Raw genomic sequence first — 15713 nt, 5'->3', positions numbered from 1 at the left:
GGGTTGAGCCTTACAGCAGGTTCCTGCCTCAGCTGGCTGGAGAGCACCGCTTTCGGTATATGGGAAACCTCCATGCACACCTCGTGTCCAACCCAGCAAAGCTGAGTGCTGATTAGCATTCTCTTGACGGCAGGGATTCGGCACCTCTCAGTGGCCTCTGTGCTGAGATCCTGGCCTGCCACTAGATGTTGCAGGTGGCTCTTAGGCACAGTAGTGGAAGCTCTTCAGCTGTTTGATGTGGCGTCGGTGGAATGTCCGTGTGTTGCCCCAGGGAAGAGTGAGGTGAGTACAACAGAGTGGTAGGTTTTTTATCTTGGTTCTGAGGCAGACTCCATGCTCCCTTTGCAGTTCATGGGTGAGCCTGCCAAATGCCAAGCTGGCCTTTGCCAGGTGCTGAGTGATCTTGCTGGAAAGCATACTACCCAGGCCGCAGAATTGCCTGATTGAGCTGAGGGGTGTGTTGTCAGTTGTGAGGATGGGATCAAGGTGCCGGTGCTCTGGTGCTGGCTGGTGCATGACCTCTGCCTTTGTCAGGCTGATTGTGAAACCGAAGCATTTTGAGGCATAGGCAGAGTGGTCCACAATAAGCTGAATGTCCTCGAGTGCATGTGCAGTGAGAGCCCAGTTGTCAGCAAACAGATCTCTTAGTAGCTGTTCAATGACCTCGGTGCAGGCCCTGAGTCGCTGTAGATTGACTAGACCCCCATCCAATATAAACCAGAGGTCTAAGCCTCTGTCAAAGTCCTGGAATGTGATCAAGAGCACGGCTGAAAAGACAGTGGCAAGGAGGGCTGGAGCCATTACACATCCTTGTTTGGTGCCGTTGGTCAGTGATTCTCAATCAGGGGTACGCAGAGATCTTCCAGGGGGACATCAACTCATCTAGAGATTTGCCTAGTTTTACAACAGGCTACATAAAAAGCTCTAGTGAAGTCAGTACAAACTAAAATTCCATAAATCTATACTGCTCTATATACTATACACTGAAATAGAAGTACAATATTTATATTCCAGTTGATTTATTTTATAATTACCTGGTAGAAATGAGAAAGGAAGCCATTTGTCAGTAACAGTGTGCTGTGACACTTGTATTTTTATGTCTGGTTTTGTAAGCAAGTAGTTTTTAGGTGAGGTGAAACATGGCATAGGTTAGACAAATCCAACTCCGACAGGGGGGCAGTCGTCTGGACAGGTTGAGAGCCACTGCCATTGGTGACAGGGAAGGCTTCTGATGAGTCATAGATCATAGAAGATCAGAGTTGGAAGGGACCTCAAGAGGTTCTTGTCCAATCCCCAGACAGATTTTTACCCCAGTTCCCTAAATGGACTCCTTAAGGATTGAACTCACAACCCTGGGTTTAGCAGGCCAATGCTCAAACCACTGAGCTATCCCTGCCCATTATGCCATCATGAAGTGAGTGGATGACAGCAATCATCTTCTCTGGGCAGCCAAAATTATTAAGGCGTTTCCACAGCGCCTCGCAATTCACTGTGCCAAAGGCTTTGGTCAGGCCAACAAACACCACGTACAGATCCTTGTTCTGTTCACCAGCCTTCTCTGCCAAACTCATGTCCATGGTGCCATGGCCAGGACGAAAGCCACACTGTGACTCTGGATACACTGAATCCACTAAGTGAGAGATGAGCCTGCTGAGGACTGCAAGGATCTTCCCATTATAGACAGTGGTGTGATTCCATGATGGTTCTCACAGCAAGGTATGCGTCCCTTCCTCTTGTACAGCTGGACTATGAAGGCATCCTTGTATTCCTGGGGCACAGTGTCCTGTTCCCATATTGTCTTGAAAAAGCTGGTGAGTTTTCTGACCAGGTGAACACCTCCACATTTGTACACATTAAGTGGAATACAACCAGGGGCAGAGACTTGGCCCTGGACAGCTGCTTGATGGCCTTAGTAACCTTGTCTAAAGCAGGGTCCACGCACAGCCCCTCCAGGACAGGACACTGCGGGAGTGAGTCGATGGCTCCATTGGACATAGTGGACTGACGGATCAGGAGAGGAGCAGAGTGTCTGCCCAGCTTTTGTCTGTGAGGAGCCAGTTACCATCTGCTGTGAGGACAGGATATCAGAATATCGTCCATGGAAACTACAACTCCATTTGTGTTAGTTAGCAATTCTGCCATTGATTTTTGGAAAATTTCAGGTGCACTGGCAATTCCAACAGGTGATCTTTGAAAGCAAAATCTCCCAAAGGGTCTGATAAATGTAGTCAGTTGAGCACTTTCTTTGGCTAACGGAATTTGCCAGAATCCACTCGAGGCATCCAGCTTGCAGCTCCTTTCACTTTGGGGAGGAAGTCAACCAGTGGCAGGAGGGTAGACCCCGGCCCCGCACCCGGCCTGTATGCACCCCACATTAAAGCGCTGCCTCCCCCGTCGGCAGCCCTGCTGGTAGGATCCATACTGGCAGGGCCACCAACAGGGAGGCATGGGGGGAGCGCAGCAATGTTAAAGCACTGCCGCGGCAAAGGACCCTGCAGCGTTTTAACGTCCCTGCCCCTTTTGCCTCACCCCCCCCCCCCTCCGGCCACTGACGGGTGGGGGGGAGGGGAGGCAAAGGGAGCAGCTGCCCCAGGGCCAGTGATTTAAAAGGGCCTGGGCTGCGGACGCTGCTGCTGCTACCGGGCCCTTTAAATTTGGGCTTTGGAGCTGTGCTCCAGCTCCGCTCCAGCTCCAAGCAAAAACCTGCAGCTCCACTGCTCCGGAGCTACTCCGTGCTCCAGCTCCAGGCTCCGCTCCAAAGCCCTGCCTTAAATCACCACTGGAGCCCCGGGTGGTGCGGGCTGGTGCGGGCCAGGCAGCCCCGGCCCTGTATCGGTAAGTGTCCGAAGTTCCTTTCACCCCTCACTGTATGGTTCAGCATTGCCTCTTAAGGTCATTTGCACTGGATCTTCTTTCAGACATATCACCAAATATTCCATCAAGTTCGTCCACCTTTCTCACTAGGCCCATCACGGCTGCCCTGCTGTGGCTGGGAAGGCTGTTGGTCTGTGTCCTTGGATCACATACACTCTGAACACAAAGCTCTTGTCTTTGTAAGTTGTTCTGTGGTGAGCTGGCCCATGCAGCTCAGAATCCTCCAGGGCTAGTCAGAGCTATGACAGGTAAATTCAGCTCTGGGAGGGGTTGAAGGCAATTGCTGATGAGATGATGTCCGCTCTGAGTCAGTTTTAAAGTCAATAGTCTCACCAACGGAATAGTCCGTTTCACTCTCCAGGCACGTTCTGTGTCATCACAAGTGATAGATCCCAGAACAACGGCTCGTCTTGATTGTCTGTAATATGAGTCAACTCCCTGACTGCTTTGGTGCGGCAAACAGCCACAAAATGTCCATGTTTCGTGGACATATTACACCATGCGCCTCTGGCTGGACATGAATCATCTCTTGGGACACGACTTTTTCCACACCTTGGGCACTAGGCTGGAATTTGTCCCTCTTAGCCTGGGAGTTCTCTCTCCTGGCATCAGGGGTTTATGATACACCCAAGTGTCTGTTTGCAGCTTCTAAGCTAGTTTCAGGTTTTTCAAAGTTCCCCCCACCATTTGGCCTGTTGTTTGACTAATTCTGACTGCTTTGCTCTCTGTATAGCTGTGGCTGGGGTTAAATCTCTTCAGCTGTAGCTGCTGTGAAAGGCTTTTATATGTTAACCCAATAACCAGCCTGACTCTGATGTTTTCCTGTTTTGCATTCCCCAAATCTCAGGTTTCAGCCAATGTATTCAGAACTCTTAAACAGTCAACATTTTCCCCTGGTTTTTGAATTCTCTGGTGAAAACATGCTCTTTCATAAACTACATTTCTCTGAGGTATAAAATATGCATCAAACATAGCCAAAACCTGTTCATAGTCATCCTTTGTGACTGTGTCTTCAGTAAAGTCAATAGATTTAAAGATATTCTCTGCCTGTTTCCCCATGGCATAAATTCGAGATGATACCTGAATATCTCCAGTTTCTTTGTGGAGTGTTTTGTTTTTTTTTGCAGTTCAAAATCTTGCAAATTACTGCTTCCAGTCTGTGTATTGGGAAGGTTTGTCAAAGCTGTAGTTCTCTGGGGTCTCCTCCCTGCTACCCCTTCTCCCTGACTGGAGGGTTGGGCAGCAGCAGGCATGACTGGTGCAGGTTGTTGTGGACAACAGCTTCCACCAGCCCCTCAAGCCTGGTGCCCCCCAGACGGAGCAGGGCCAGGGTCTCAGCTGGCAGTGAAATCACTGCCCGAGCCCCAGTGCCAACAACCCCGCCTGAGATTTGTGGTCTGCCAGTCCCCTGCTCTCAGCTGGCCCAGCCCCCAGCAGCCCTGGGATTATCCCCCCAGACAGACTTCATCCTGGGAGCCATGGTGACCTTGGGGGGCTGTTACCCCTCTGCAGGGGTGTGCCTTGCAAGCTGACATGCTGCCATGTCGCTGGGGGCGGTGTTGCCGGGTATTGTCTCTCCATAGCCCCTGCGACCGGCTGTCCCATCCGCCCATGGCCTCCAGCCAGGCCACGGTTACGCTCAGCCCTTTTGGATGAACCAGAGCTTAATTCAGCAGTGCCATGACATTGCCCCAGGTCCAGCCCCTTAGTCCTTCTGGCCCCTGTGTCTGGGGCCTCCACGCAACCTCCTTGGTGAGCCTAGGGACCCAGTCCCTGCCTCTACCCTGGATCCAGCCCAGGCACCCTGCAGCAAGTGGGTTTTCTGCCTCATCAACCCACTTCCTTCTTCCCTCCGCTACTTCCTGCACCAGCCGGTGCTGGGGCCAGGCTCGTGGTCCCAGCCGCAGCCACAGCCAGGGGGGCTGGAACAGTTTTTATAGTGTTGAGGGGGTGCTGAGAGACTTTGAACCAAACTGTAACGATGGAAACCACTTCAAGCCGGGGGTGCGGCAGCCCCCCCAGTCCCTCCTAGTTCCAGCACCTATGGCCACAGCAAAGCATGAAAACCAAACTAATGGCAATAGAGCCCAGCACCATGCCTCCTGTCCCACCAGAGACCCGGCCATCGTACTGCACCCACTGTGCGCAGGAGCCTGACAGCTCCCCGGCTCCCCACTGGGAGCTGAGGGGTAGAGGCCTGATGCTCTCCCAGGGCTGGGTCCTCTGAGCTGGGCTTCTCCCTGGTAAAGCCGCTCCTCCAAACCTGGCATCAGTCATAGGTGCGCAGGGCAGGGCTGCCTGAGTCCACAGCTGCTCTTTAACCCTTCCTGCCTGCTGTGGGGTTTGTGGATCCTGGCAATCGGGGGTCAGAGGAGCAACCCTGGAAGGCGGCGTCTGTGTCCCCAGAGCAGGCTGCAGCTGTCCGAGCTGGTGCGCGTTGTTAGAGCAGCTGGGCGCTAGGCGGGACGAGCCTGCTCCCACCCCAGGGCTGTTTGCATTCTTTGCCGTCTCCCAAGGCAGGGACAGAGGCAGTGGGATTCAGGGGCTCGGATGGCGACTCTCTTTCTCTCTCTCCCCACCCCAGTTAACCTGGTGGATTTTTGTGGACAGACCATCAGAGACGACGGGCTGATTATCAATTCGCACAGGGACTCCCGGCGCTACTACTTCGTGGCTACGGGGACGGACTGCTCCCTCACCATGCAGGCCGCGTCGCCCAAAGACAAAGTCCAGTTCCAGTTCCGCTTCTTCTTGGTGTACAGCCTGCTGCGCCTGGCCCCCAGTGGCGGGCCCCCGTCCAACGCCACCCGAGCGCCTCTGCCCCCAGAGACCGCCCGGCCCAGCCAAAGGGGGCCTGGGCAGCCCTCATCCGGTGGAGACTGGGAGCTTCAGGACCCCTGTAATGCTGGATCGTATGTGCAATTCTATGATGGCAGAGGTCGCGCCGCCGAGCCTCTGGGGTTCCCGCTGTGTGGGAAGAGCATCCCCAGGCCCATCCTGTCCACCGGGAACTACTTGACCCTGCGCTTGGTGACACGGGGGCAGCAGCCCCGGGTGGATTTCGTGGGCGATTTTACATCCTTCCGTCTGGGTGAGGGGCAATGCGTGCAGGGGGCACAAGCCAAAGGACCTTGCCAGACTGCCCAGCTCCAACCACAGTGTCCAGCCCAAAGAGCAGCTGCCCAGCCCCCCACCACACCTGCATAGGGGCCCTTGCCAGCTGTGCCCTGGGGCCTGGTCACTGGCCATCACAGGGACAGGGCACATGTGGCAAAAGGCTTCAGTGGCGGAAATAAACTGAGTATTTGTGCTACCTCCTGAATCTCCGCCAGGCTTCACAGGAGCCTTGTCCCGGGGTGGCTGGATCAGGTGCAGGTGGGGGGCAGAGGCAGGGCTGGCACGTGAATGCCCAGGGGGTGCAGATTCAAAAGGCCACATGACGGGCAGTGGGGGCGGGGGTGGATCAGGAGTGACATGGACTTGGCAGCAAGCGCGTGTGATAGCGCATCACCCCGAACACTCATCAGAGCACAGGGAAAATGCACCTATTTGCCAGGGACACCACAGTCACCTGGAACACAGACTGCCGTGTGCCTATGCCCCACATGGACAGCTGCACATATATTCCTGGACATACACCGTCTCACACAGGCTGCGCGCGCGCACACGCACACACACACACACACACACACACACACACACACGCATACCACATCTCACACAAGGCTGCACATATGCCTACACACACACAAGGCTGCACATGAACAGCTGCACACACACACCTGCGCGCACACACCCACACCCACAATCTCACACAAGGTTGCACGGACTCTCACATGCAACCTCAAGCTCTCTCTCTCACCCCCCCCGCCCCCTGCCGCCGCCGCAGAGCCGAGCCCACTGTGGCCAGTCTATTTCAGGTCTTCAGGTCGTGCCGACTGTCTCGGCTCTGAGACACAGGGTTCCTGGCCCTGCAAAGAGCCCTTTAGCCAGGGTGCACTCATGGCCCTGCTGAGATCAGTGGCGACCTGTCCCTGACCCCAGTGAGCTGGGCGTTGGTGGCGTGAATGCCTGGCTCTGCTCTCAGTGGTCACCGCCAGGCCCCAGAGCCAGTGGGTCCCAAGAGAAACCATAGGCCATTCTCCCTGGTCAGATACCCCCGCTGCTCTGATGCCTTCCCCCCCACGACTGGAGAGGCCATCTCCTCTCCAGAGCAGTGGGTGCTGCCATGTCCTTTAGCCTCTTGGCATGGCTGGCCCTGCAGGCTCACCTGTGGCTAGTGGGGCGTTAACGTCCTGCTTGCAGGGCCCAGCTTGCAGAGATCCTGGGTCTGAAACTCTGCGGCATGGCTAAGGTTGCCAGGTGTCCAGTTTTCGACCGGAACACCCTGTTGAAAAGGGACCCTGGCGGCTCCGGTCAGCACCACTGACCAGGCCGCTAAAAGTCCAGTCGGTGCAGCGGGGCTAAGGCAGGCTCCAGGCCTGACCTGGCTCTGCGTGGCTGTCGAAAGCTGCTGGCATGTCCGGTTCCTAGGCACTGGGGTGACCAGGGGGCTCTGTGTGCTGCCCCTGCCCCAAGTGCCGGCTCTGCAGCTCCCATTGGCCAGGAACCACGGCCAATGGGAGCTGCAGGGGAGGTGCCTGCAGGCGCAGGCAGTACACGGAGACCCCTGGCCCCTCTACTTAGGAGCCGGACATGCCGACTTCTTCTGAGAGCCACCTGAGGTAAGTGCCGCCCAGCTGCCCCACCCCCAAACCTCCTCCCGTGCCTCACCCCCCTGCCCCAGCTCAGAATCCCTCCTGCACCCAAACTCTCTCCCGGAGCCCGCAGCCCAAGCTCTTGCCCCAGCCCCGAGCCATCTCCTGTACCCTAAACTCCTCATCCCCCGGAGCCTGGACGCTTGATCACATTCCCCTCTTGGCCACTGAGTCACGTACCCATGCCAGTGCGTGAAACTAGCTGCCCCCAGGGGTGTGCGAGGCACCAGGAGCTGCCATGCTGTCAGCGCTGGCCATGTCCATTTCAGGCTTCAACATGTCCGAGTGCAGCGAGGAGCCGTACTTCCAGTGCCGGAACAGCAAGTGCATCCCCATGAGCCTGGTGTGTGACCGGACGGGCATCGATAACTGCGGGGATGGCTCGGACCAGGCAGCCCACCCCCCTGCCACGTGCAGAGGTCAGTGTGGGTGGGGAGAACCCAGGGCAGGGCAGGCAGGGGTGGGGTAGAGGGAGCGCCCCAGAAAGCAGATAATGGATAAGAGGGCTGGAAAATATGGGCCTGATCCTGCCTGGTGCACTCGGGAGCACAGGGGAGTGTTCTGGATGGGAGGACGGGGGAGCTCAGGGCTGCTCCACTCCAAGGGCTTTCCTGGCCTGGGGGCTCTTTGCTGGGCTGACGCCTGCACCGGCAGTTGGTGCAATTACACCCCCTTCCCCTCCCCCATGCAGGCCGCCCTCCCACATCAGCATTTGTCCAGCCTGCGAGCAGCCCTGCAGCCCACGTCACCCCCTGCATGGCAGCCTGTGGCGGGGCAGAGAAGAGCCAGCCCTTGGCCCCAGACACCGCGCCCCAGGACGAGCCTGCAGCAGGTACCTAAGTCCAAGTGCAAAGTCCCGGGCCTGGACTAGAAATGTGCTCCGTGCCTGGCATTGTTAATGGCTGGGGGCAGGGCTGGGCCGTTCCCCATGGTACAGACGGCGACTGGGGCATGGCCAGGGTCTGGGACCCGCCCACGCACAGGCGCTGACATCTTTGTGCCGGTGGGTGCTCTGCTCTGCCTCCTCCTCTCCCCACCCCACGTGATCGGGGAAGAGGCTGAGTGGGGGGCAGGACCTTAGGGTGGGGGGGGGAGGCCAAGTGGGGGTAGGGCAGAGCGCGTGCAGAGCAGGGGCGGGAGCACGGTTCAAGCACCATAGCCCACAAAAGGTCCTGCGAGTGCTGAGAACCCCCTAGTTATTTTTGGTGGGTGCTTGAGCCCCAGAGCACCCATGGAGTTGGCACCTATGCACCCAAGGTCACACGGGGGTAGGGTGACCAGATGTCCCTATTTTATAGGGGCTTTTTCTTATATAGGCACCTATTATCCCCCACCCCCGTCCCGATTTTTTACACTTGCTGTCTGGTCACCCTATACAGGAAGGGACTTGAACCAGGTCCCAGCTCAGTACCCTAACCACTGGACCAGCCTTCCCTGCGACATGCCCTGGGGGGAGCCCAAACCTTCTGATCTGCCCAGCACTTTGTAAAAGGATTGACAGATGTGTGGGTACGTGCGTGTGTGCAATGAGAGCTATGTGTGTCATAACAGACATGTGTGATGACGTGTGTGTAATGACAGGTGGCTGTGCATGTGTGCAATGAGACACGTGAGCGTGTTATGACACGTGCACCTGTGTAATGATGGATGGATGTGTCCGTGTGCAATGACAGATGTGTGTGAAGGTGCAATGACACACATGTGCAATGACAAACGTGTGCATGTGCAATGAGACTGTGTCATGACAGGTGTGTGTGTGCACTGAGATGTGTCTATAATGACAGATGTTTGTGCTCGTGTGTGATGACGTGTGCATGTGTATAATGACAGGCAGGTGGGTGTGTATGTGTGCAATGATTCATGTGCGTGCATCTATAATGACAGGTGTGTGTGTATGTATGATGTGTGCGCATGTAATGACAGGTGTTTGTGTGTGTGAAGGTGGTTGTGTGTAATGACAAGTGGGTGCACGTGTGCAATGACAGATGTGTACATGTGCAATGTGTCTGTGCAATAACAGGCATGTATGTACATATGCAATAACAATGTGAGTGCATGTGCAATGACAGTGTGTACTTGTGTGATGACACTTGTGCTCATAGGCAATGACAGATGGGTGTGTGTGCAATAGCAAATATGTGGTTGTGTGTGTGCATGTCCAATGATAGTTGGATGTGTGTGTGATGACATGTGGGTGCTTGCACAGACAGGTGGGTGCATGTGTGTGTATAATGACAGGTGTATGCACATGTGTAATGACAGACGTGTGTGTGTGTGTCTATATGCAATGATGTGTATGTAATGACAGATATTTGGAATGACATGCATGTGTATGCAATAACAGGTGTGTGTGTGTACATGTGTAATGACAAACATCTGACACGTGTAATGACAGGTGTGTGTAATGACAGACATGTGTGCATGTGTGCGATGACACATGTGCATGGGTGTATAATGGCAGGTAGTTGCATGTTTACATGTGTGCATATGCAATAACAGCTGTGTGTGTACGTATGCAATGATATCTGTGCAATGACACGTGTGTGTGGGTGCAATGACAGGTGTGTGCCATGACAGATGTGCATGCAGGAATGTGCAACAACAGGTGGGTGCAGGTGTATGCAATAGCGGAGGTGCATGTGTACTTGTGCTATGAGATATGTGCCGGCATGTGCAATGAGAGGTGGCTGCATTTGTAATAACAGGTTGGTGCGTGTGGGTGCAATGACACATGTACGCATGTGCTATGCCAGGTTGCTGTGTGTGTGATGACAGGCCTGGGTATGTGTGCTCTAGGAGCAGCCCCTCGGCAGGGGAGTGGGAGATCAGTTGGTGTCTCTCACTGGTCCCTGCAACGGGAGCCTGCGCCATTCCGCTGCCAACACCCCCCCCCCTACAGCGACCCTCCATGGGCCAGCGCCTGGGACCCTGATGCAGCGTTACCAGCTGTCCCCTGGGGCCTGCGTCCACCCTGTTCCCTGGTGTCTCGTGCCCCCATGCAGTGCAGCTGGCTTAGCACCACATTGCAGAAGGAGCAGGGTGGCAGCAACTCAGGCCTTGTGGCCCCATGGCCGTGGCACTGAGGGCTTGGCCCACCCTGTGGCAGGGCAGGCTTGCCAGAGTGGTCTGCTTTTGGCTCCAGCACGTAGAGGGAAGAGCGGAGCTGGGGAGCAGAAGGGAGGCACCTGGCACTCACTGGCCCCAGCCCTTTTCCTTCCTCTCCAGGTGAGAGGAGCTCATGCTCCCTGCTGGCCCTCTACCTCCTCCTGGGGCTGGGCGTGGGCTCAGCCCTCCTGCTCTGGTGCTGCTGGTCCCCTGGCTGGTTTGTCTGGAGACTCGGGGCCTGCCGGTTCCTGCCTGGCTGCAACTCCATGTGGGCCTCGTGCCAGCTCTGCCCCCACAGCTGTGCCCACAGGAACCATGGCTGTTCCAGCAAAGTCACGCCGCAGCACAGCGCCGACCTGCCCATCTGATGTCAGCTACGCCATCCGCGCCCTGGCCGGAGGAGCAGGGATCCGACCTTTCCTGTCTGTGCTACAGAGATTCTCTCCGCTGGCTTGGGTCATCGCAGGACGGGCTGCGGATACGAGCTGGGGGGGCGGGGTGGGGAGAGGACGGGGCAGCTCCCAATACCTCCTCTGCTCACTCCCATAGACAGGCCAGGCCCCACGCGCTCCTCCCATGGATCAGCTCAGCTGCTTGCCCCCCAGCGGCAGCAGCCTCCGAAACACAAGGGCCCAGAGGGCTGCTAGGGAGCCCTGGAGTTGTCCCAGTGAGCAATGCAGGTGACGGAAGGAGCAACTGATTCACCGGCTTGAATGGGGATTTGCCCCTTGCCTCCAAGCACCGTGCTGCTGGGGGCAGGCTGAGTCCCTCTCAGCTCTCTGCGTGTGATTGTTGTCGTGACTAGGGTGACCAGATGTCCCGATTTTATAGGGACAGTCCCGATTTTTGGGTCTTTTTCTTATATAGGCTTCTATTACCCCCCACCCCCTGTCCCGATTTTTCATACTTGCTGTCTGGTCACCCTAGTCGTGACACCTGCTGCACCAAACACGTTGTCCCTCCACATGACGTGAGCCCAGCAGGTTGTCCACAGCTAATAAAACAAGTCGGCCCTTTGCTTTGGAGCCGTGTCTGCCCAGCCCTGCAAGCGGGGAGGGAGGGTGGGCATCACTAGTGCTGCCTGGTCATGCTACTGCAAGAGCTTTGGGGGTGACCAGGCCTGGCCCTTTCCTGGGGCACTGTGCCCCCTTTGTCATATGCAGCTGCTTTGGGGCGCCTTCTTTTGCAGGTGCCCCATCTGTGTCGAGGGCCAGATTTGGGAGCAGCTCCAAGCCCCCAAACTCCTCTGCAACCCCAGAAGCTGCTGGCATTCAGCCTCGCTGGAAACCAGGCCCAGGCAGCTCCCAACCTCAGGACAGCTGACACCAATGGCCACTACTGCCCTCTGCAGCCTGCGTGACCTGGGTGAGGCGGGGAAGCCAGGCACCAGTCTGGGCCTGTCGCCCTGGGGCACTCCCACCGTGCAGTGGGGCAGCCCCATCCCTGAGTTGGTTCAGGCTGAGCGGAGCAGGCTCGGGGCCTTTTCAGGGAGAATCCAACACCAGCTTTGGACCGCAATGACTGGGCCCCTCCAGCCTGCCCCAGGGACAGTTCTGCCAGCGGCCAGGCCCCTGCCCCTCTTGCCTTGCCACCAAGCTGGTGCGATGCAGTGCTCCTGCCCCCTGGCGGGTCGAGGCAGAGCAATGGGGCCCCAGACAATCTGGTTCCGCACGGTTTTTTTAGGAACAGTGACCAGCCCCCATCTTCTGCAAAAGGGGCCCTGGGGCTTTCCCCCAGCTCCTGCACAACCACCACCAGCTCCGTCTAGCTGCAGCTGGGCTCCCCCACGTAGGCTTCGGGATGGGGGCAAGCAGGACTGGCAGGTCCAGCAGGGGCCATGATCCCATGCCCCAAGCCAGGGGTTGGCTGCTCGTGGGGCCTGCATCACAGACAGGTCCCCCGCCAGGGGTCTTCGCTGGCCAGGAGAGCAGAGCGCAGGGAGGGTGTGGGGACACAGGGCGTCAGCAGTCAGGCCCTCCAGGATGGGGAAACACCCCCGCAGGTCAGGCCCAGACTCCTGCCAGAGGTCCTGGGATCTGGGCAGGGGCTGCAGGTGCCTGGGGGCTGCCAGGAGGGCAGGCCAGATCCTCCTGATCCCAAGGGCCTGGAGCTCACAGCTGATTTGGGGGCTGGTAAGCCCCCCGGTGAGATAGTAGCTGCTCCCCCCCCTTCCCCAGAGCACCCTGGGGTGCCAGAGACACTAACCTGCCCTCACAGGGGCATGAGAGGGGTATGACCCCACCAGTGCCACAGGGGGCGGCTGGGTCGACCCCTGCAGGCTTGTGCCCTTCGAGCAGGGTCTGACCCTCCCTTCGAGCAGGGTCTGACTCTTGGCCCCGCTGGCAGGTGCCCGAGACAGACACATGGGGCGAGGCGCAGCTCACCCTCCAACAGCCAGCTCAGGCATTATTTGTTGTTTAATAGGAATCCAGTGAAACAGCACAAGTCGGACGCGGTCTGGGGTTGGGTGCGTTAACAGGGCGCCATCTGAACGGCAGGAACACAAGCAGCCTGGCTCCCTGCTGTTCTCTGGGGTGGCAGCCGCCCTGGGCAGAAGGGCAATGCAAGGCAGCGGCAGCGGGAGCTGTGGCATGTGCTGGCGCCTCGCCCCGCGGCCGGACGTCACCCAGGCAGAGAGGTGACATTTGCTGGGCTCCATTAGAGGAGGTGCCTTGGAGCTCTCGGTTCTGCTCAGGGAGCCGGTGGTGGGCTGGGGCAAAGGGCTGTTTGCAGTGGGCTGTTCTGCCTGGCCTGCCGCTGCCTAGGCCGAGTCGTCTCTGTCCCACCAAGTGACGGTGGTGGTGAAAAAGGAGCGGTGATGCTGGGCAGGCTCCAGCCAGTGCAGTTGGTGGTGCGATTCACAAGGCCCGGCCCTGGGCAAGTGCTTAGATCTGGACCTGGCAGAGCCGGCAAGAGCAGTGAGTGAAGATTGTCCTGTGAGCAGATGGCTCCAGAGCCGGAAACACCCCCCGCCAGGCAGGGCAGGGGATGGGTGGGCAGCTTTTAAGGGTCTGCCCAATGGTTGTTGGATGAATAGGGGCAGCCCGGACCCCAGAGGGTCCTGCTGCTAGTAAGGCACTTGCGTCTGTCCGCCCATCTGACTGGGGAGGAATGATCTTTGGGTGGGGTGGGGGGGGGTCTGCTGGCTGCCCACAGGAACACGTAGCAGCCTCTGGCCATGGGATGCTCCTGCCACCAGCACCTGGAGCGAGCCATGGGGCTGCCCTTAGGCATGGGCTCCCGGGGCCTGCCCCTGTCCTCCTGCTCCACGGGCACGACCCTCCAGGTGATAATCTAGGGAGACAGCCCAGCTAGTGGCTTGGGGCAGCCGTGGTGCGGGGGCTGGAGCCTGGCTGAGGCAATGGGGATGGCTACAGTGTAAACAGACAGATCCTGGCGGGAACCCCTGCCCCGGCCTGCTGGCTCCTGTAGTGCTGGCCCATGAAATGGAGTGGGAGGGGTGACCAGGCTGGGAGCCCCCTGCCTGCCCCCGCACTGCTCCCGGAGAGAGGGGGCAGGCTCTCCTGTCCATTCCCCCTGAGTGGGGTGAGGCGTGCCACTGCAAGGCAGGCTGTGACTTTGATCCCACACTCCTAACTTTGGAGGATGAATGTGGATCCCGTCCCTCCCTAGAGGAGAAACGATGCCCCGTCTGCCCCTCTCCCCAGACCCCCTGTCCCTTGGCGGGCATGGGGCACAGCAGAGCCAGCTGGCACCCTCCTTCCCGCCCAGCTCGGGGGCACATGCTCTGAGCACTGAAGCCGGAAGGCAGAGGGGTGAGCTCCCCATCCTGTGGGGCCCTTGTGGGGCAGGACGTAGCGAGGGCCGACACTGGGTTGGGCTCCCGGCTCTCTATGGCCCCGGGCCCAGTGCGGTTGGGTCGACTCCACCGTCTCAGTTCCGAAGGGTCCGCGTTCCCATGGGGCTGGCAGGAGGCGTGGCTGCCCCCCTGCTGCCACGCACCAATCACACAAACAAACCCATCCCCCACTGGTTTGGGGTAGCAGCGAAGCACCATTTTCCTCTGGGTTTCTTTAAAAAAATGAATCATCGTAATAATAAAACAGCCGACGTCCCACGATTGGCCTGCGGACGCGGGGCAGGCGGCGGCCAGCCTATGAGGGGCACTCTTGCATGTTAATTCCCGCCTCCGAGTGATGCTGCAAGTCAATGGGCTGCCGTGGCGGCTGGCCGGGCCGCTCGCTGCTCAGCACCAGGTTTTTAATGCACCCTGTGATTCCTGAGCGGAACTTGCCGGCGGTCAGGGCCTGGATGGCAGGAGCGCCTCCTGGGGGCAAGAGGAGAAACAGTCAGCTCCCAAAGGCAGCCCCATGCTCCGGTGTCCCTAGCGCTCCAACGGCCACAGCCGGGACTGGCTCACTCCACATGGCGCACTGCTCTTCACTGCCAGCACGGCAGCTCGTACGTCCCGTTCACATGGAGAGGTAGGGAAACCGAGACACGGAGCGAGCTAAGGTCACACACACGGCGTGATGGACCCCCTCCCCTCCCCTGCTCCAATCACTAGAACCTTCCCTCCCTTCTTGGGTGGGGGGTTTATGGGAATTCCCCAAGTGACCATGATCCTCTCAGCTCATCCCAAAACTGGGAGTGTTGCTTCCTCCGCTCCCCAGCGCAGAATCGCACCAGGGTCCCATCCCGTGCAACACACCTGGGCTCTGCAGGACCCAGCAGAGCCCCGAGAGCCGGCCCCATCCCGCCACGGTTAGTGCCCGGCCCTGGGCCCCACAGAGCCCCCAGAGCCGGCCCCATCCCGCCACGGTTAGTGCCCGGCCCTGGGCCCCACAGAGCCCCTAGAGCCGGCCCCATCCCGCCACGGTTAGTGCCCGGCCCTGGGCCCCACAGAGCCCCTAGAGCCGGCCCCATCCCGCCACGGTTAGTGCCCGGCCCTGGGCCCCACAGAGCCCCGAGAGCCGGCCCCATCCCGCCACGGTTAGTGCCCGGCCCTGGGCCCCA

General features: G+C 58.3%; 2 protein-coding genes across 10 annotated transcripts in view; one reads left to right on the top strand and one right to left on the bottom strand.

The window, feature by feature from the left end:
* LDLRAD2 (low density lipoprotein receptor class A domain containing 2) overlaps positions 1-11532 on the top strand; it is a 37179-nt gene extending 25647 nt beyond the window's left edge. The window contains exons 2-5 of one of the 3 annotated variants that reach the window (XM_065574967.1): positions 5459-5965; positions 7901-8050; positions 8323-8463; positions 11021-11532. In XM_065574967.1, the coding sequence (XP_065431039.1) occupies positions 5459-5965; positions 7901-8050; positions 8323-8463; positions 11021-11436 (1214 nt within the window). In that variant the 3' untranslated portion in view covers positions 11437-11532. Of the gene's footprint in view, positions 1-5458; positions 5966-7900; positions 8051-8322; positions 8464-10836 lie in introns of all 3 variants that reach the window. The other 2 variants (XM_065574966.1, XM_042856245.2) reach the window with 2 other exon arrangements.
* Positions 11533-13135: 1603 nt separating this feature from the next.
* The window catches only part of HSPG2 (heparan sulfate proteoglycan 2), a 171952-nt gene continuing 169374 nt past the window's right edge, over positions 13136-15713 (bottom strand). For all 7 annotated transcript variants that reach the window (XM_065574961.1, XM_065574963.1, XM_065574960.1 and 4 more), the window contains one exon: positions 13136-15024. In XM_065574961.1, the coding sequence (XP_065431033.1) occupies positions 14852-15024 (173 nt within the window). In that variant the 3' untranslated portion in view covers positions 13136-14851. The remainder of the gene's footprint in view (positions 15025-15713) is intronic.

Source organism: Chrysemys picta, chromosome 21 (genome assembly GCF_011386835.1).
Source record: "Chrysemys picta bellii isolate R12L10 chromosome 21, ASM1138683v2, whole genome shotgun sequence".
Lineage (NCBI taxonomy): Eukaryota > Metazoa > Chordata > Testudines > Emydidae > Chrysemys > Chrysemys picta.
This window is presented reverse-complemented; position numbering and strand designations above follow the sequence as displayed.